Here is an 18,332-nt window from a genome sequence, read left to right as displayed (position 1 = left end):
CGCCGCTTATTTGGTTGCTGTTATTCATAAACGCGGTTGAACCCCCTTTCCTTTTGCTGCATTACGTAATGGTTCGTTCCATCTCGGGTTTTGGTCTGAGTCGAGTTGCATTTTTGGTTCAAAAAGACCTCCCAGTCATTCCGTACGCCGCAGGAAAACAAGACTAAGCAGAGTAAGCAGAGATGATAACGCACGTCGAAGTCTCCCTCGCTGAAGAGGTGTAGTGTGGGCTGGAGGGTCATAATATCAGCCTCCAATAACCCAAACCTCGACACCGAGAACATCAAACTTCTCTCCTTCATCGCTAAGTGGTTCGTTGCCAAACGTCTGGCTCCTTGAGCTGATGCCGCGCTCCAGACTGTCGTCCAGCCACAAGCCGTACTTGCCGTCGCCAGCGCCCATGCTCAGAAAGTGTGCCTCGCACAGCATATAGTACTCGTTCACGCCTGAATAGGGGAACGCCTTGAAGCGAATCTCAGGTTGCGGAGGCTTCTCATCGGAGTCATTAGTCCGAGAGTTGATGACCGCAACTCGCCAGAGGAAACACTCTCCCGTGCCGAAGTACTTGGGCGCTGGGTGAGGGTAGTCGGAGAGATAGGCGCCGAAAAGCTGAATGGGGTGTTAGCAAACAAGCAACAGACAAAGCGAAGGACTAGAAAAAGTGAAATAAGTAAAACGTACCCCTCCGCCAGCGTCCCGGACACACAGCACAAACCCAACCCTCTTTCCCTGATACCGCGAGCACTTGTCATACAACGTCGCCAGACTGGCTCCGTCCTGGTCCAAGCTATACACCAGTTTCCACTGCTCTACAATGCTCAACCTCGCCGGCACCATAATCCGAATCTCCTCCGCCACCTGCACCGTCAGCAGCCGCGCCGATGGCGCCGTATCCTCCGCAAATCCCACCAACTCTAGCGGTGGCAGCGGTGGCAGGGTTAGCTTGCCCCCCTCGGGCGAGGGCGTCCTGGTCCGCGACGACTTGGTGAGTACCGCATCTGCCGTACCATTGCGTCGGTGGTGTCGCTCGCTGCTAGTCTCGTAGTATTTTGGCGTTGATTCTCCGGAGAAACGACGGACGAGGCCGCCCCAGAAGCTGGAGAAGGCGGAGGGGGCGGGGCCCGGGGAGGTCGGCGTGCAGGCACCGGATGTGGAGCGCGGGGTTGAGGAGGAGCCGCCTAGCTCGGGGCTTTGCCGCGAGCGGAGGGGACGTTGGTGTTTGGCTGAGGAAGAAAGGTTCATGTTGTGAGGGAGTAAGTTTCAATTGGACAGAGGTTGCTGAGTTGGTTATGGTGATGGTGGTTGTACCTGAAGTGGTGATGGACTGTCGCAACGGGAGGTCGTCGCGGCCAATGGCTGGGGGTGAATGTGTTGGCCATCAATGTCCTCGGCGTCGAGGAGGAAGAATTAGGTCAAATGTGACAATGTTAAAAGAGATAAGAGTTTCCATGAATTGATGTTGAAGTTTGGGGAGGCAGATGGCTGAAGACACAAGCTACATATGGTAACGTGGTGACGGCCAGCCCTCAAGGTACCATGAGCCTGACGTCGGGACAGTGTGACACAGTGTGGCTTTGGGCTGAGGGAATGAATGGCCTGATCTGCACCCGTCGTCAGCTCAGTGATTGTCTGCACTGTGTACGTCATGCTATGCGAAACTCCCACTTGCGGACCCACTCATGGCTTGTGGCTTACGGCGCCTAGATCTGGCACGTGATTCCTACCTTTCACTTTTTGATTGTCTTCCCATGATCTCAAGGCAGGCAACCTATAACGGCTCACCCAACATGAAAATATCATTTCAAGGGATTTATATCTAAATATTCTCTGTGCTTGAAAAGGTGAAACACGTACGAGTAGGCTCGACAAGTATGGGGACAAAGCATGGCCGGAGACACCTACACCAGTGCCCACAGATAAACTGTGGTGGCCCAGGTTACCTTGGAGTCTCAGTGGAACAATCCACTAACAACTATCCATTAAGTCTCTGAACATGCCTAATCGAACAACTCCTCCTGTCCAGACGACTAATCAAGCAGAAAAGCTGCTGTTGTGGACGGTGTGGCCTTGCGTTCGAGCGGCGTGGTCTTTTTGCATGGGTGGGTCGATTGGCCGATTTGGTAGGCCCGAGGAGTAAGCCTCAGCGAGGCTCTTGGTTCTTAAAACATTTGAATGTCTTATAGTCAGTGAAATTTGCTATGTCTCCTCTACCTATTCTCTAGCTGCTATCTTCGTTTGTGATGATACGTTGGAGCCCTTCTTGTTCAGAGCCATCCCTTCACGTGTTCGACAATCATCCCTTGAGGGCACTCAACCCCTCCCCCCCCTCCCCAAACAATTATACAGCCTAATCAATCCCAAGGTTTCTGAAGCAGCTTTCTCTCAAAGCAGACATGGCCAAAAGGAGAGAAGATATCAAACCAACGGGTTTCACCATTGTCTACGAGCATTCTGAAGCAATTGTCGAGTACGTACCGGCACTCAAGTAACCTTTGAAACTCATGCCATGGTCCGACACATCCCAGGAGCTAACTGATGCATCTAGTTTGGTGTTCATCCATGGCTTTACTGGCCATCCCTGGGATACATGGACATGGCGCTGTCATCAGGAACAGTCGGCCAAACAGCTGACATTGCACGACAAAACTGACGATATCTTAAAAACATCCTCATCGAAACTTAATATCCGACGATTGTTCCACAACCTTACCTCAAGCAGCCGGTCCAGATCAAAGCAAGATGTGTGCATTACTCAAACAGACCAAAAATCAAACTCAAAAGTTCAGACAGCCTCTACTAAGGAAGAGAAAATCGGCGAACTTCGAAAAGACGTCTTTTGGCCTGCAGATTTGCTACCCGAAACGGTACCGTGTTCTCGAATTCTCACATATGGATACGACACACATATCAGACACATCTTCCAGGGTCCAGTAAACAACAACAGCGTGTCCGACCATGCCTGGGACTTGCTTGTTTGCTTGGAGTCTCAACGCCGCGATTGCAAGGAAAAGTCCCCGCCTATTCTCTTCATTGTACACAGCCTAGGAGGCATCGTTGTTAAATGCGCGTTGTGGTAGTCAAAGAACTGCCTGTCAACACATCCTGATCTCCATTCAATACTCGAGTCAACTATTGGCGTCTTTTTCTTTGGTACACCTCATCGGGGAACTGATCCTAGGGCACTCATACATAACATTATTTCAGCTGGAGCTAGAATGCTTAGTTGGAAAGTTAACCAGCAGATTGTCAACACCCTTTGTTTAGGATCACGGGACATGACAGAACTCAGAGAACACTTCCTTGTTATGTGCCATGAAAGGCAGTGGCGTATATGGTCCTTCCGGGAAGCTCACAAAGTCGTTCTCCTTGGCAGGAAGGTCGTGGAAACCGATTCGTCCTGTCTTGAGGACCCTATAGTAGAGACGAAGCAAAGGATTGAACGCAACCACATGGACATGTGCCGTTTTTCTGGCCTTGATGACACCGAGTATGAGAAAGTCGCTTCTGCATTGAAAAAGGTTTTGGGGGACTTCAAGGGAATACAGGCTATTGTCAACGATCAGTCAGGTCAGGGAACGTTGCAAGCAACTGACAATGAACAAACCGACCCAGAGCGGTCTGCTGTTAAAGAGCCAGCGAAGAACACACAACAAACCTTAGCACCAAGTCAGGAACACACAAAACAACGGTCCATACCAAGTGAACTGAAGGAGCAACTATTGAAGCTTCTCCCCTTCAAAGCAATGGAATCCCATCGGATAAACCTCCCTCCTGCCCGTGAAGAATCTTGTCGGTGGTTCTACGACACTCTCCAGTACAAAAGTTGGCGTGACCCGACAAAACTGGGGGAACATGGCGGGTTTTTGTGAATCAGGGGGAATCCGGCCACCGGCAAGTCAACACTGATGAACTTCCTATTCAAAAATGCGCACAGACAGGCTAAACATCATGACATCGTTTTGTCATTCTTCTTCTTCGCCCAAGAATCAGTGGACCAGAGACCCTCGATTGGCCTCTATCGTTTTCTCTTCCACAAACTCTTCAATTCCAACCCAAATACCATTGACGAGAGCTTGATGTGGATGGACGATGGTGCAAAGAGTATTGTGGTTCAAGGGTGGCAGCTAGTGCCACTCCAACAAACACGAATCGAAGCCGTCAAAAGACTCAAGGGTAGTTCGCTGACCATTTTCATCGATGCTCTAGGCGAGCGCACCCACAACGAGATCAATTGTATGGTCCGTTTTTTTCACCAAGCAACTCTCTCCTGCTGCTCAATCAAGCAATGTCCTGCTGCATGTTTGCCTATCAAGCCGGCATTATCCACAGATCAAGATAAGTAAATTCCTAGAAATTGCTCTAGAAAGGGAATAGGGACATATCGAAGATATCAAACGATACATCGATTCGGCACTTGATCTTGAGGGCGATATAACCGTGGACCTACTCAAGAAGGAAATATTGGAGAAGTCTAACGGAATCTTTCTTTGGGTTGTCCTTGTAATTGATACTTTGAATGAGGAGTACCCTGGAAAGCCTATCGAAGCAATGCGCCAAAGGCTGAAGGAAATTCCCGGAGACCTATCCAAGCTCTTCTGCAAATATCCTTGAAGAGGGAAAGAACCGAAGATTGAGAGATGTTTGTTTCAAGATTATTCTCTTCTCTATTCGTCCACTTAGCCCGGAAGAGCTCTATTGCGCTGTTCACTTTCATGAGCACGAGTGGTGGACAGGCTATTGGGATCGTGGCAAGATATCACAGGAGACGATAACTGCTTTTATCAAGCATGCCTCTAAAGGTCTTGCCGAGGCTGTTAGACCATTTTGCTTCAATGAACAGCCACGGGTCCAGTTCATTCATGAATCGGTCTGCGACTTCTTATTCGGAAAAGGTGATAACCACAAGTGGCTCCCAGCCACCGGCAACCTTGAAGCCGATGGGCATGAGCTGTTGAAGAATTGTTGCCTATCTCAATTAAATTCAGTGGACGGACAATTTCTCCAAAGCATCACAACAAACTCTTCACAGATTCACAGTCCAAAGAATAACACACATTCAAAAAGCTGCAGAAGGCAATCAAAAGCAAATATCCATTCCTTCACTACGAAGCAGAGTATCTTCTTAATCATGCCAATATAGCTCAGCAGTTCACTAGCCAGCGACAGTTTTTGGAAGAGCAATTCCCTCTTTCGCGATGGCGAGCGGTCTACAACAGTTTTCATAATGAAGAAGACGGCTTCCCAGAGGCAGAACCGGTCAGCCTATCAGTCATCTTTGCTGAGATGCATCTGAGTAATTTGATCTGGCTCTGGCCTCCAGAATCTTCCTGTTTCGATGTTAGATATGCCTTTTACGGCTCAGAAATTGTTGCTGCGATGCGAGAGCCGAAAGATTGTGGAGATACAATTCTCGCATTGCTCGAGATCGAGGCACAAACTCAACAGCTACCAATTGATATTCAAGCCTTATCTAAGAAGTATTCCCCACAACCTCGTTATCCTTGGGCTCTCAAGCTGAAGAGGAAAGAGATCCAAGACACAGGTGCCATCTTCCGTGCAACAAAACTTGGGATTGAGTTGTTGATTGCATTTATTGCCGAGATCCCCAAATCAGCTAAACTCCGCGTTGGCGTCAGCAGTGATCCTGGCAACACATATAAGTCAAGAATATATTCGCTCCTTGAGAGCATTCATCTTGCCATCAATGGAAGAGATGCCATAGGTCAAACGCCGTTATTCTACGCTTTTGAGAATAGATATGGAACGATCATCACCCTACTGCTCGAGGCTGGGGTCTCTGTCAACACGTTAGATGTCTGCGGCAAATCCGCATTGTTCTGTGCCGTCGAGCAAGGACGCCGAAGAGTCATTGAGCTACTTGTGGAAAGGGGTGCCAATATAAACTTAACCTTCAATGGAATGACACCAATGGAGGTCTTGGAAAGCTGAAAGGAGTTTGATGCCATGCCTGCTGAACTGTACCAAAGTATTATGGATTATCTTGTGTCCAAGGGAGCCTCTTCTGATCGAAAAGGCTATTTTCCACCACTGGAAAGTGTGGAGATTGTTAGGAGTGAAAGGTTCAGGGACAAGGTCCGGACACTGTTGAAATTGCGGCTCACAGATGGCGAGGAATTTGAGTATTGGAGTAACACTGAGGCGACTATGGCAAACGAAGCTCTGCTTAAAGATGCTCTTAAGTGGAGAGCCGTTCTGGCGGTACAGACGGCTATTGACAATGGAGCGGCTATCAGCGACATGGTTGATTGGAGGGGCACACCCTTACACATCGCTGCTCATATGGTGATGCAGACATTGTGGACTACTTGCTAAGGAGTGGAGCAGATGCCAATGTCAGAAGAAGGGATGGAGAGACTGCATTGCATGTTGCTTGCGATTCTCATGTTGCCCGCATCTTGCTCAATCATGGGGCGAAAATCGACGCAAGGGATAGCAAGGGATCATCGGTACTCTTTAGTGCTGTCTCAAGTGGCCGCAGAAGCATCGTCAACTTGCTGCTAGAGAGAAGCGCGGACGTTAACGAGTTTGATTATATGAGACGATCAGTATTTCACGTTGCGCCGGATCCAAATATTGCAGAAGATCTGATTAACTGGGGCGCCGATGTCAACATCAATGCAAAGGACCAAGACGGAAACACACCATTGCAGCTTGCTCTCCACTCTCGCAGAAAGGAAGTTACAAAAGTCTTGTTGGATAAAGGCGCCAATCCAAACATCGCGAATAATCATCGCCAGACAGCATTACACAGAGCCATTTGCCAGTCCTTAGAGGTTAATGTCATCGAGCAATTGCTTGAAGCTGGAGCAGATGTTAACGCGAGGGACAGCGAAGGAAGATCAGCTTTGTGGTACGCTTGTGTGGAATGGAGTCAACAAGTTATTGACTTATTGCTCGAAAAAGGTGCAGATATCGAAAGTATCAGAGAGAGAGACCGCGTGGGGAATACTATATTACATGCCATTATCACCAGCAAAGTACCAAAGATCGATCAAGCTCAGTTCCTCATCCAGCACAACATTGACTTGAATGCCAAGGATGATAAGGGGAGGTCCGCCTTGTGGTATGCTTTGGTGAAACCTTACAGAGAGATTATCCAATCACTGCTAGACAATGGTGCGAATATTCAGACGGTCAAGGATAGGGACTTCAAGGGGAGAACAGTCTTACACACCGCGGTAAACCTGAAACAGGTCCAGCTTTATAAAGTTCAGCACATCTTTGACAAGAGGTGGGGGATTGATATTGACGCCAAGGATAATGATGGGAAGACGCCTTTATGGTATGCCTGCAAGCACCATCTCTGGGATGTGGCAAGGGCATTAAGGGAGAGAGACGCAAATACACAATGCTGTGATGCTCGATAGACACATTGAAAACATAGCGTTTCTCCTTAAGCATGGGATCACAGCTTACACGTATGACAATATGGGGAGGACAAGCGTTATGGTATGCCTGCTGGAATGGTGCTTCCGATGTGGTAAGGCTGTTACTGCAGAGGACTGGAGATAATCTGGCTCTCAAGGAGAAGGATTCCACAGGAAAAACTCTGTTACATGCTATGGCCATTGGCCTCAAAGAATGGGATGACGCTGGGGTTGCAAGGGTTGCAACATTGCTCCTTGATGAAGGTATCAAGGTTGATATAAAGGACAATAAGGGTAGGACGGCTGTATGGTATGGTTGCTCGAAAGGCAATCTGCATGTGATAAAACTGTTACTGGAGAGGGGGAAAGGTGCGCTGACCGTTGAGGAAAAGGACAATATGGGAAGGACATTATTGCATGCTCAAGTGATGGCCATGGGGCTGCAACAGGATATGAGGGTTGTCAGCTTTCTCCTTAATCGAGATATTGAGGTTGATGTAAAGGATAATAAAGGGAGGACAATTTTGTGGTATGCTGGCAAAAAAAAGATTAGATAAAGTGGAAAGATTTTTGCTTGAAGTGGGGGCAGACAAAGGTTTAGCATTCACAATGACCGATGCGGATGAGGACCTAAGTGAGGAAAGTGAGGAAAGTGAGGTAGGTGGGAGAGTTATACGACTGAGGAGAGTGATGAGACTGAGGAGACTGAGTGGTGAATAAGGAGAGAGCAATGGGAGTGAGGATGAAAACGAGAAACTTGATTTGGAGATACATGAAACTGGCTTGTTTGCATCGGGCAGTTGCACGTACCAGTGACACTTTCAATTCATTCTATTTTCTCCAACAGCAGTTGTCTCTGGAACGTTTGGTCGTATATGCTGCTGGGATGTTGAATGATCCTTGACCACTAGATGATTGTAGCAACATAACCGATCAAAGCAGAAGAGAACCCGTTGTTGCTGGATATAAGAGAAAGCCTCTTTGTTCTTATAACCTAGACGTCAGGTGTTGTATAGAGATTATGGTTGAATGACGATATCGTGCTAAACGAATAGATTAGTAAAGAGAAGAAGGAATAGAAGGAAAGAAGGACTATAAAGAGATAGGGAATGGTAGTAGAAGAACAGGAGGGCATAGAAGAAATTTAAGAAAGGGGAAACATAAAGCTATACTTCTTAGTTACTAGGCTCTTGTCAAAAGCTTATATGAAAATTTGCTTAGTAGATTTTCAACGGAGGATTCGGGTTGGTACTATAAGTCCTATAGTAGGAAGGGTTTAAGGCCTATAGTGCGAAGAAGACTGCATCTAATATAATTTTACAGAAGCTCCGGAACTTCTAAGGGATGCTCCCACAATTGTAGGTATGCTTATAACTGGGGCGAATAGGACATCTCGAAATGAGCCGGGGTAGTCAAACCTCCTTCGTTTACCTACCTGCCTATATACTTGGGCTAGGTTGCTATTAATAGTCTTGAACCAACCATAGCTTCACTGCCAGCCAAAGACATACAATAAGCAAGCTGTCAGAGTTCCTTTATGCTAATTTAGCTATGTATCTTCTTGAGTCTTCCGCTCTTCCACTTGGGGCATGGTGATCTCTTATGATCACTCTTCCATCATCAGCCATTACTACTTCGACTTAACTACTCCATACCCACGCCAGATAGGCTCAACCCATCTAGCTTGACCCAGCTTTCCCCCCTTGAGCCTCACCTCAACAGCGAGATCGGTAGGTAGGTGATCATTGCACAACCTATCCATCCGTCAGCATTCATCCTTTCAAGTCTCACCCAGATCACGAACTTACCTTCTCCCTCAAAATTCCCATCCACTGCGCCAACCCAACCCCTTGATCCGCCCGATCCTCCACCAGCATTGTCTGCGCCCACAACTTGAGACTAGGCTCGCCGTCCTCCCGCACAATATACAAATGCGGAACAGTAACGCTGCCAACACCGCGACTCCTATGATCGCGACTCTTCAAAATGACATTCCGCACCCTCTCGTTAAACTCATTATCCAGCTCCGGCACGCTGCCCTTACCCACGCGCAGCTGCGATCGGTCCGACACCCCAAACACGTCAATAAGCAGCTGAGGAACCGCATCGCGGCCGACCCACAGGAACTGCGTCTGCCCGTCATCGATCAGATACAACCCGTAGCTGACCATGCGCTCAGCAGACAAGTTGACGGCCGGCGGTAGCACGATCTGACTCGTCTCCGGATCGGGCAGGCCCGCATTATCTGGCATGTCATGCAGACTATACATGCGGGGGTAGATGTACTGCATCAACAGAGGCAGGGGCAGGGTACTGAGCAGACAGAGGGCCGCAGACCTGAGATCGCTCGGGATCTGAGCCGACTTGCGCAGACCGACGTGCTTGATGAGGCCCAGGAACAGCGCGGGCAGAGCGCGCAGGTTGGCAGGGAACTGCAGGCCTGCGCCGAGGGCACCTCCGCCGCCGCCGCCCAGCTCCTTGCGGAAGGTGGTCAGCAGCTCGATGATCTTGCTCTGCAGAGCGTCGCGAGCAGCGTCCAGGCTGCCGCTGAGCGCCCTCTCGACCGCCTTGTGCGTGAAGTAGGTCGTGATGGCGGCCTGATCGGCCGACGCGTAGACATCTGCCAAGCTATTGGTAGTCGGCAGGGCCAGTGTCAACACCCTGATTCTGCGCTCGCCGTTGCATGTAGTATGCAGGACAGCAGTCTGCAGGCAGATAACATTCTTCTGGATTGTCTCGTCGATGGCGACCTCCACAACGTAGCACTGGTCGCGGGGGAAGGCAGGGAAGGCACACAGGTCGGAAGAGCGGTTGAAGAAGTTGCCGTAGAAGGCGTTCATGCGCAAACCGGTTGTGGCACGCACACGGAGAACGGCCTCGAGACCGATTTCGCTCGACAGATAGTCGCTGAACTCAGAAGCAAACTTGATAGCGTCCTCAGGACGGCCGGCGTTCCAGCCGGGGTAGAACCAGGTCTGACCACCAGTGTACCGGGGCAGGTTGCTGAGCGAGGCAACGTCCTGGTAGTGTGAGCTGAACAAGAACATGTCGACCGAGACCTGGTTCTTAGAGCACTCCACAGCAAAGCTCTTGTAGAAGCTGTTGGCCGTCTGCAGCAGGCTGCCCTCCTTGGAGGTGCCAAGCAACTTCTTGTCCTCGCGCATCTCCAATTTGCCAACACCGAGATTCGGCAGCGAAGCAGTCAGAACGACCAGCTTGCCGCCGAGCGGCGCAATCAGCTTGTGACCGGAGCGTAGAGCAGGGCCCATGGCCGAGCCGTTGCTCTGGTTGTTGGCAAACATATCGGGCAGCTTCGTCAGGAAGGCCTCGATGTTGTTGCGGCACTCGGTAAGCGGCACCAGCAGCTCAGTAGGGACGGGCAGGAACGGCTCATCGAGATCGCTGACAACCAGCATGCTGGTCTCGGCGTTCTCCTCGCCGTCCTTCGGAATGACGAAGTAGTGCAGGGCCGAGTCAACGGCCATGAAGCCGAGACGAGTGCGGCGGTCGGCATTAGGGATGCGGTTCAGGCTGTCGAGGATGGTACGAGCGCTCGTGGCCAGCAGGCCAGTTGAAACAGCGGCGTAGCTGACATCGAACAGGAAGAGGTAGACCAGAGGCTGTGGCGGGCGCACCATGTACTCCTGAGGAGCAACAAACTCAACAACCGAATAGTTCAGCTCATGCCGCTGCCAGCGATCGACCGGTTTCTGGGCAGCAGCATCCCAATCGAAGGCTTGGGGAACATCGTTCGTCAAGTTGCACATATTGCAGCGCCAGCGATGGCCATTGTCGAGGAACGTCACGAAAGGATTGATGTAGGAGCGGCAACGGCGACAGCGCGAAATAACCTGGTCTTGAACAATGGGAACGGGGTCATCGAGGTCGTGCAGCGAGGCATAAGGCTGGATGATCAGTGCGAAAGGCAGCTTGCTCTTTTTGAGCAGCGAGTGCGAGGTCGGCACGGCGTTCAGGGTCGAGCGCACATACTTTGGGTTGCAGTTGGCGTTGGGAGATGGCGTCACGCTGCAGTTGGGAGGCAGGATGATGGGCGGCGGGGGCAGATCCAGCTCGGCGACGTTGAAGGGCTGGTTGAGCAGATCGGTCGGGTAGAGCTGGTTGAGAGGGCCAACACGTTGCTGCTGGGCTGGTGTTGGCTGAGAGCTTGGGCTGGGGCCGAGGCTCATGTTGGCGATGCCGCCGGCGAGGCCTGCGACGATGCCGACCGAAGAGGCGCCGGCGCCGGGGTAGTAGGGCTCCAGCGGCTGGTATCCTCCGACAGGGGCTGCCGGCTGGGGCATGCCGTACTGCGGCTGTGGCGGCAGCTCGGGCTGGACGGGCTGTGGGTAGGCGCCGTAGGCCGGGGCAGCAGCAGCGGCAGCGGCAGCGGGGGGCACGCCGTACTGGCCTCCTCCCGGCAGCTGGCCGCCGACGGCAGCATTGGCGCCCGAGCCGATCTCAAAGGCTTCGGCGGCATATGCCCTCTTCTTCTTTTTGTGCTGCTCGTGGTGGTGGTGATGCGGTTGTTGCTCGGGCGCGGGGACGCCAGGCGCAGGCGCTCCGTATGCCTGGGCTGGGTCGGGGTACGGCTGCTGCTGGCCGTAACCGTCGTAGGGCGCGGACATGCTTGTGGTTTTCTTCTCCCTTGCTCTGCGATGTAAATTATCGTCTGCTTCTTGCGTCGTGGTCGTGGTCGTCGTTGTCGTGGGAGACCGTCGTCCTCGGTAGTTCCACTTTCACGTCCACTTTCTTATCCGTCTGCAGCAGCAATTGGCACCTGATGCGTGCGGTCGGTGCCCTGTTCTGGCTTGCTGCAGCCGAATGAAGCTGGGGCTGGGCTGGGGTTGCTCGAAAGGCAAAGAGAGAGCCGTCTGGTCGCCGGTCGACGTCGACGGGACGGGTCTGGAGTTGAAGCTCGGTCGTTCTGTGGCCTGGTCCTGAATGACCTGTGGCCTCTGCTGCAGTGTTCAGTGCGGTGCCGTCCCTAGCTTCCCTTCCCAGAGGAGCCCGTACTGTGCCCTTAGCAGTCTTGGCGTCGAGGGGCACCGCGATGACAGACTGGCCTCATCCGCTCCGCGCCCGCCACAGGCACGTCCTTCCTTGGCTGGAGCCTGCCCTGCGGGTCAGCGTGGGCGCCACTCACCAAGCCGCGAAATTGCTAACGCGGCTGCCTGCTCTCGCACTGTGTCCCCGGAGACCGGCTGGAGCTGCCTTTAAAGAGGCTGGAGCCGGGCACGAGTGTGGCTTAGCGGGCGCAGCACGAGATCTCCACGGGAACTCCGATATATGCGTATCGCTCTCCTCGTTACCTGCATGTAGATTGAGGAGTACGTTACAATACGCCCCGTTTTCGACCTCAGGCGCTTTCATTCTCTAGTCCTCGTGAGCTTTAGTTCTGAGCAATCAGCTAGCTTTTGTGCAACTTTGTGCTGGTGCACTGCCGGCTGATATGTGGGATGATGTAAGCGATCCATGTTTAAATATGGCGGCCTCGAAAGGGTGCTTTATTTTTAAGATCCAAATCCCAGTCAAAAAATCTGATCATCACCCGTGAGTTGGCGACTGGTGTGTTACCAAACAATGAAGCATCATCTCCAAACATCTCGTCGCCAGCTTACCCCAGTTTGGGCAACCGACTGTGTGACTTCCAACGCCAACCCATAAGCTTTCTTTCTTGTTTCGCAAACATAGTCTGTGGTTTGGAAACAGGAATAGAACAAATCGTAAACCACGTATGTCCTTACTTGATGTCAATTCCAGTTCATTCACATCAATGTCCTAACACTCATGTAGCCAACTTCTCCAACTAACCCTCACCCTCCTCACCCTAACCTTGCTCATCCTCCTTGTCCGAGCAATCTACCACTCCTGGAAACGCATCAAGACCGAAGCCAAAGCCCAGCTCCACGACCGCCATCCGAACTTCCACATCTCACGTGATGGTGCCTGTCTGAACCTCAAAGAGAAAGGTACCGAGGCCTACCACGACAAAACCCAGAAGTGGGTCGTCAAGGCATTGGATGCTGCCGCCGAGACGTGGGCTGCTGAGAAAGAAGAAGGGAAGACTTCGAAAAGGAGGAAGCTTCTTGGGAAGTTGAAGCACGGGGCGGCGAAGGACTAACGATGAAAGGGGAGAGGAGAAGGTCGGCCAGTGAGTGAAAGTTGGGGGGGGGGTATCAGGTAAAATCAAAAGTTGCAGAACTTAATGCTAACGCGATGCTTTCTGCTTTGACAAACATGTGTTTGTTACTTGTAACCAAAAACACACTGGATTATTCCAACTACATATTCCCAGCATCCAAATCCTATTCTTTTTGCCCAATTCCCCTCGGCCTACCCTACCCTTTAACCCATTAGAATCTCTCTTCCACTTTTCCCTATCAAAAAAAATACGTACCAAAAACCATATCCAAAGGGGATATATATGACGGAGCTGTATCGTATACGGGCCCTGGGCTTTCCTTGCTGAACTGTTGGGTTTCTAGAAGAAAAACCCAACCCTAAATGAAAGTTCCAAATTTGGGTCCAATTTTGCCCATGAACCATTCCTGGGCGAATCTTGGGTTAATCTGCCCAAGTCTAGGGACGATAATACTGAAGCTATGGCAACACCCAGCTAAAGGTGCTGTTTCTATCAGTTATCACCCACAATGTGCCTTGTTCGGAGGAAATCTCCAAGGCCAAGGGACGATATTGTAGACCATAGTCAACCAGCGTCGACCTCTTAGTCTTCATATACCCCTGGCAACTTATGTCGCCTCTGTCGGTCCCATCTGCCCCACCGCCATAGCTGCCAGCGCAGCGAGCCGATCCTGCGTCTGTTCTCCCGGCGCAGCTGCTTGCCCAACTAGCATGGAATGCGCCTGCGGTGGAGGCGCCGACACCAACTTCTCGAAGTCATAGGCTTTGGGGAAGGGCTTTGCCATCAGTCCGTCGGAACGGATCAGCATGGACGGGATACGAAAGTTGAGCTGTCGACTTGTGAGACACTGCCATAAGAAAAAGAAAAAGAAAAAGAAAAAGAAAGGAGAGGGTTCAGGGCCTACCTGTGCTAAGATATGGGCATACTTGATGCCACACTCATCGCCGATATAGTTCAGCCTACCGCGGACATAGGCACGCTCTGCTTTTGGTCAGCAGCACATCATTACCAAAGCACGAAGTGTTTTGTCCAACGTACGCTCCTCAGTAGCATAGTCTTGCGTCATGACACACGCAAGCGGCCAAGTCAAGAAATATGCCCCCAAGCCCCTCACTCCAGGGGCATCATCATTACCGACCGCAAACCCCAGGTCCTGCTTGCAATTAATCCCTTTCCAACGCAAATGATACGGCACGCTAGCAATAATATCCGCAACCATGTTGCTCGCGACATCTTTAGCTTGGAGATACTCCTCGGTCTGCCGCCAGTCCCTAACTTGCGGCATTCCAATCCAAGCCGCACACCTCACGGCAATAGACCATAAAATCAAGCGCGTTGTGCGCGCCAGGTTCCAGCTCGCGGCCGTGGAAAAGTCACGGTAAACATCGACGCCCCGGCGCAGATCAGGGAAGACCTCTGCGCACGCCAGGTCGGCCATGCTCATGCCGCCTAGCGGGCGTATGTTCTCCGGCCAGATGGTCTCGTACCGCCATTCGAACGGCACATTGCGCATCCATTCAGCGACTCTGGCGTCGAGCTGCTTTGCACGCTCAAGGATGGACTGGACATAGGCTGTCGTGGCAGGGGTACGTTCGACAGCGGCGGCCATGACACGAGTTGCTTCGGCACGCAGCTCGCCCGTTTCGAGGTTCAAGCGCTGGCACTCGGCTGCGGTGCTGTCGACGATGCCGGCGCTCATCCACCATTCTGTGCCCATATCGGGGGTGTTGCCCGATGTTAGGCTGTAGATGATCTTTTTTTACACTCTGTCAGCGCCCCCATCTTCATTCAACCAAGCAAAAGACAACAACAACAACAACAACAACAACAACAACAACAAGAAGAAGAAGAAGAAGAAGAAGAAGAAGAAGAAGAAGAAAACCTACCATCATCTGAATCCTAACCCCCCACCCCACAACCCCCACCCAACCCTCGTCTTTAACAACGACCTTCCCCTCGTCTTAACCAACTGCACGGCCCCCAGTGTATGACTCCCCCAAGCATAATCCCCGATCCTCCTCGCGCTGATACTCTCAAACAAACCCAGCAATAGCACCGACGCCAGCACCGCATCACTCGCTGCTGCACGTTGCGGATCATGCTTCAACAGCGTCTGCATCGCCCTCAACGCGCGCGCATATTCCCCAAATGCACGACCAATCAGCTGGCCTGGGGTTGTGGCCCTCTCTTCGGCTGAGAGATGTGGCGGCGGGGATGGGACGGGGCTTGGTAAGAGGGTTCGGCGGCCGACACGGTTGCCGAGCCACGCGAGGGCACAGGCATTAAAGGCGTGTTGGAACGGTACATAGGGGTTGATGGTTGTTGCTGTCGGCGAGGAAGATCTTGATGATAGTGAGGCCGGGGGGGATGGTGGGAGGAGAGAGAGGGGGGGCGACTCGGCGAGTAAGGGGATGAGGTACTCCATGAAGCCGTGGGAACCATTCTTGCCGGGTAGAAGCACAAAATTGGCCATGAAGTGGCAGCGGGCGACTTCTTCAAGGGGGAGGGAGAGGTTGGCTGGGACAGATGGAGGGGGTGTTCGGCGCTGGAGTTGCTGGGTCAGGGAGAGGTTTCGTTCGGTGGGAGTTAGCTGTGTTCTGGGCCCCGAGATGGAAGATGTCGAACTGGGTGGGGAGCTAGATGATGAGGATGAGGCATCGTCGCTGCTGGTAGATGATGGCGTTGAGGCATTCTTTCTCCTACGACCGCTCCCCAGCTTCAGGGCGCGTCGTCGGGCAGCTTGGTTCTCGATGCGCAGGACGATGTCGAATTCATCACGGTAGCCAGGACACTGTCGGCGGGCTTTGGCACACTGATTACACGTCGGCTTGGTCTCGTCGCACTAGACGTGGGTGTCAGTCTCCCCGTCGTCTCGTTGCCGAAGGATCGAGGTCGGCAACGTGTTAGAGAGTGGAGTTACCTTGATGCGCCGCTGGCGGCACATCCCGCAGCCTTTGGACGGTTTCCCGAGATAGACCATGGTGATTGGGACCCCTATACCGACAAGATCCTGGGTATGTGGTCTGTCGGGAACGAAACAATGACGAAGAGCTATGCTATACAAAACACGAATGCGGTCGAGTTGGAAGATAAATCGAGTCGCAACCCACATCACCGCCCCCAGTCTCAGCTCGTTCAGCCTGGCCAGGGGTGCTTAACGTTCTAAGATGACGCCGTTGGGCTAGCTCCTTGAACTAAACAAGCCTCACGCAGCTCCGTGCGTTGCACGCAACAACATGGGTTATGGGCGAAGGACTTCGAACCAGGTGCCGGTCTAAACCAAAACGGCGGTAGCGAGATCGAACACACATTTAGCCCGTCCACAACTCCCGTCGTTTTCAAGAGACGGTGACGTTACTGCTGAGGATGGAGAGGGTAGTATGTAGCCCGGTAATGGATGAAAAATGGCTGCTCGACGTTGCCGTGCCGCTGCCGCATCACCATGCCACGACCCGGAACCGAGGTCCTACAGCTTCTGCGGCAACAGGGCGGCGTTGAAGAGGGCAAAAGGTGTGTAGGAACGAGGCACTCCCTCGGTCAGATGGCGAGGGAGCTGTCTGGCTGGAATCAACCGTTTGCTGAAGAGTGTGACTTTCTTCCCCGCAGTACATACACTCTAAACCGCGCCCCCCCCTTTTCTTCTCACTTTAGCCTCACAATCTCACTGGCCATACGCCCCCCTTGCCCTAACCCAGTCCATGCAAAAAAGCATATTGAAACAGCCTTCGGATATCTCCATGGCACTAAAAGCAGCCTCATGGAATAGCACGACGCTCCCCAATACACGCACATACTCTGATCCTGATCCTGATCGGCATGCGGGCAGCTGGACGCGCCACTCCCAGGCCCTTGACAGCAGAGAAAACACAGGATTGGTGGATTTCACTGCATCACGCCGCATTCTCGACCCTGCAGGAGGAGGTTCTCAACGAGACTTCTGCTGTGGGCCGGACCAGCCCGAGTCCATCTGGGGAAACAGCGGGGTCTCGGGGGTCAAGAGAAGTTGGCGTCTTGGCTTCAACGAGTCTTGAAATAATAATAACACCGAGGTGCCAAGCTTCGGAGCTTCACCCGATTGGAACCAGACATTACCCCCTCGGGCTAGTCGGGGACGCTCGGACATTACTTGGCGATATCTCTCGCTGCAAAAGGTAAGAAGAAGTTAAGAGGGGGAGTTCTGTGATCTTGGTTCGAAGATTTGGAATCTCCCAAGCTTGACACGACGACGATGAGGCTGTATACAAGCGAAACCTCACCGCAGCGTAGTGTGTGGGAGAATGAAACGCCGTCCAGAACTCGGGGACCACTCACTTCTCAATGGAACCTGCAACCTTCACGTTCACAGCGGTCTGCAGTGGCCCAGCCAGGGGTGTGAGACACCGAGAACGTTGCATCCAACCATAATCCACGCACATCTCCAGCTCCGGCACTTCAACTTGCGCTCAGACTCTCGATCCTTGGAGTAAGCATCTCACGGCTGTGGTTTGCGGTTTAGCTTCCATGGAAGCATGCTGCAGTGCAACACTGCAGCGTTTACTTTGCACACTGACGGACCCAGTCGGCCCTATCCATCAAGGTTGTTGTAAACTTTAAAAAAAGCCGAAGGTGATGCCGTGATGATGTGCAGAGCCCATATTACAGGAAACAGAATCCAAAACGTTAAACAAAGCTTGACCGAGCCCTCTCATCCCGGGCAAACAGCTCGTCAAAACAGCCGATCGCCTTTGCGATCTGGTCAGAACCAGATTCCGGTGTTAAGGAACGCAACCCCCCAGTCCGAGTAAAAAGCTCTTTGCTTGTTA

The 18,332-nt window shown here is 52.1% G+C and overlaps 5 protein-coding genes across 5 annotated transcripts; 2 read left to right on the top strand and 3 right to left on the bottom strand.

Annotated features, from left to right (window-relative positions):
• Nucleotides 1–246: 246 nt before the first annotated feature.
• On the bottom strand, nt 247–1,242 carry CTHT_0048460 (uncharacterized protein; the record flags this gene model as incomplete). The annotated part of the gene is made up of 2 exons (XM_006695146.1): nt 247–609; nt 682–1,242. 2 exons carry the CDS (start codon nt 1,240–1,242, stop codon nt 247–249), a joined length of 924 nt encoding a protein of 307 aa, XP_006695209.1.
• A 7,942-nt stretch (nt 1,243–9,184) lies between these two features.
• CTHT_0048450 (uncharacterized protein) lies at nt 9,185–12,013 on the bottom strand (the record flags this gene model as incomplete). Its single annotated transcript, XM_006695145.1, has 1 exon — nt 9,185–12,013. One exon carries the CDS (start codon nt 12,011–12,013, stop codon nt 9,185–9,187), a length of 2,829 nt encoding a protein of 942 aa, XP_006695208.1.
• An 831-nt stretch (nt 12,014–12,844) lies between these two features.
• CTHT_0048440 (uncharacterized protein) lies at nt 12,845–13,509 on the top strand (the record flags this gene model as incomplete). The annotated part of the gene is made up of 2 exons (XM_006695144.1): nt 12,845–12,849; nt 13,182–13,509. The coding sequence occupies 2 exons, from the start codon at nt 12,845–12,847 to the stop codon at nt 13,507–13,509; spliced, it is 333 nt and encodes a 110-aa protein (XP_006695207.1).
• A 628-nt stretch (nt 13,510–14,137) lies between these two features.
• Nucleotides 14,138–16,510, bottom strand: CTHT_0048430 (uncharacterized protein; the record flags this gene model as incomplete). Its single annotated transcript, XM_006695143.1, has 5 exons — nt 14,138–14,359; nt 14,435–14,511; nt 14,569–15,237; nt 15,574–16,372; nt 16,451–16,510. 5 exons carry the CDS (start codon nt 16,508–16,510, stop codon nt 14,138–14,140), a joined length of 1,827 nt encoding a protein of 608 aa, XP_006695206.1.
• Nucleotides 16,511–16,972: 462 nt separating this feature from the next.
• Nucleotides 16,973–17,561, top strand: CTHT_0048420 (uncharacterized protein; the record flags this gene model as incomplete). The annotated part of the gene is made up of 2 exons (XM_006695142.1): nt 16,973–17,040; nt 17,297–17,561. The coding sequence occupies 2 exons, from the start codon at nt 16,973–16,975 to the stop codon at nt 17,559–17,561; spliced, it is 333 nt and encodes a 110-aa protein (XP_006695205.1).
• Nucleotides 17,562–18,332: the final 771 nt, after the last annotated feature.

This window comes from Thermochaetoides thermophila, assembly GCF_000221225.1.
Source record: "Thermochaetoides thermophila DSM 1495 unplaced genomic scaffold scf7180000011819, whole genome shotgun sequence".
In the NCBI taxonomy this organism is placed as follows: Eukaryota; Fungi; Ascomycota; class Sordariomycetes; order Sordariales; family Chaetomiaceae; genus Thermochaetoides; species Thermochaetoides thermophila.
This window is presented reverse-complemented; position numbering and strand designations above follow the sequence as displayed.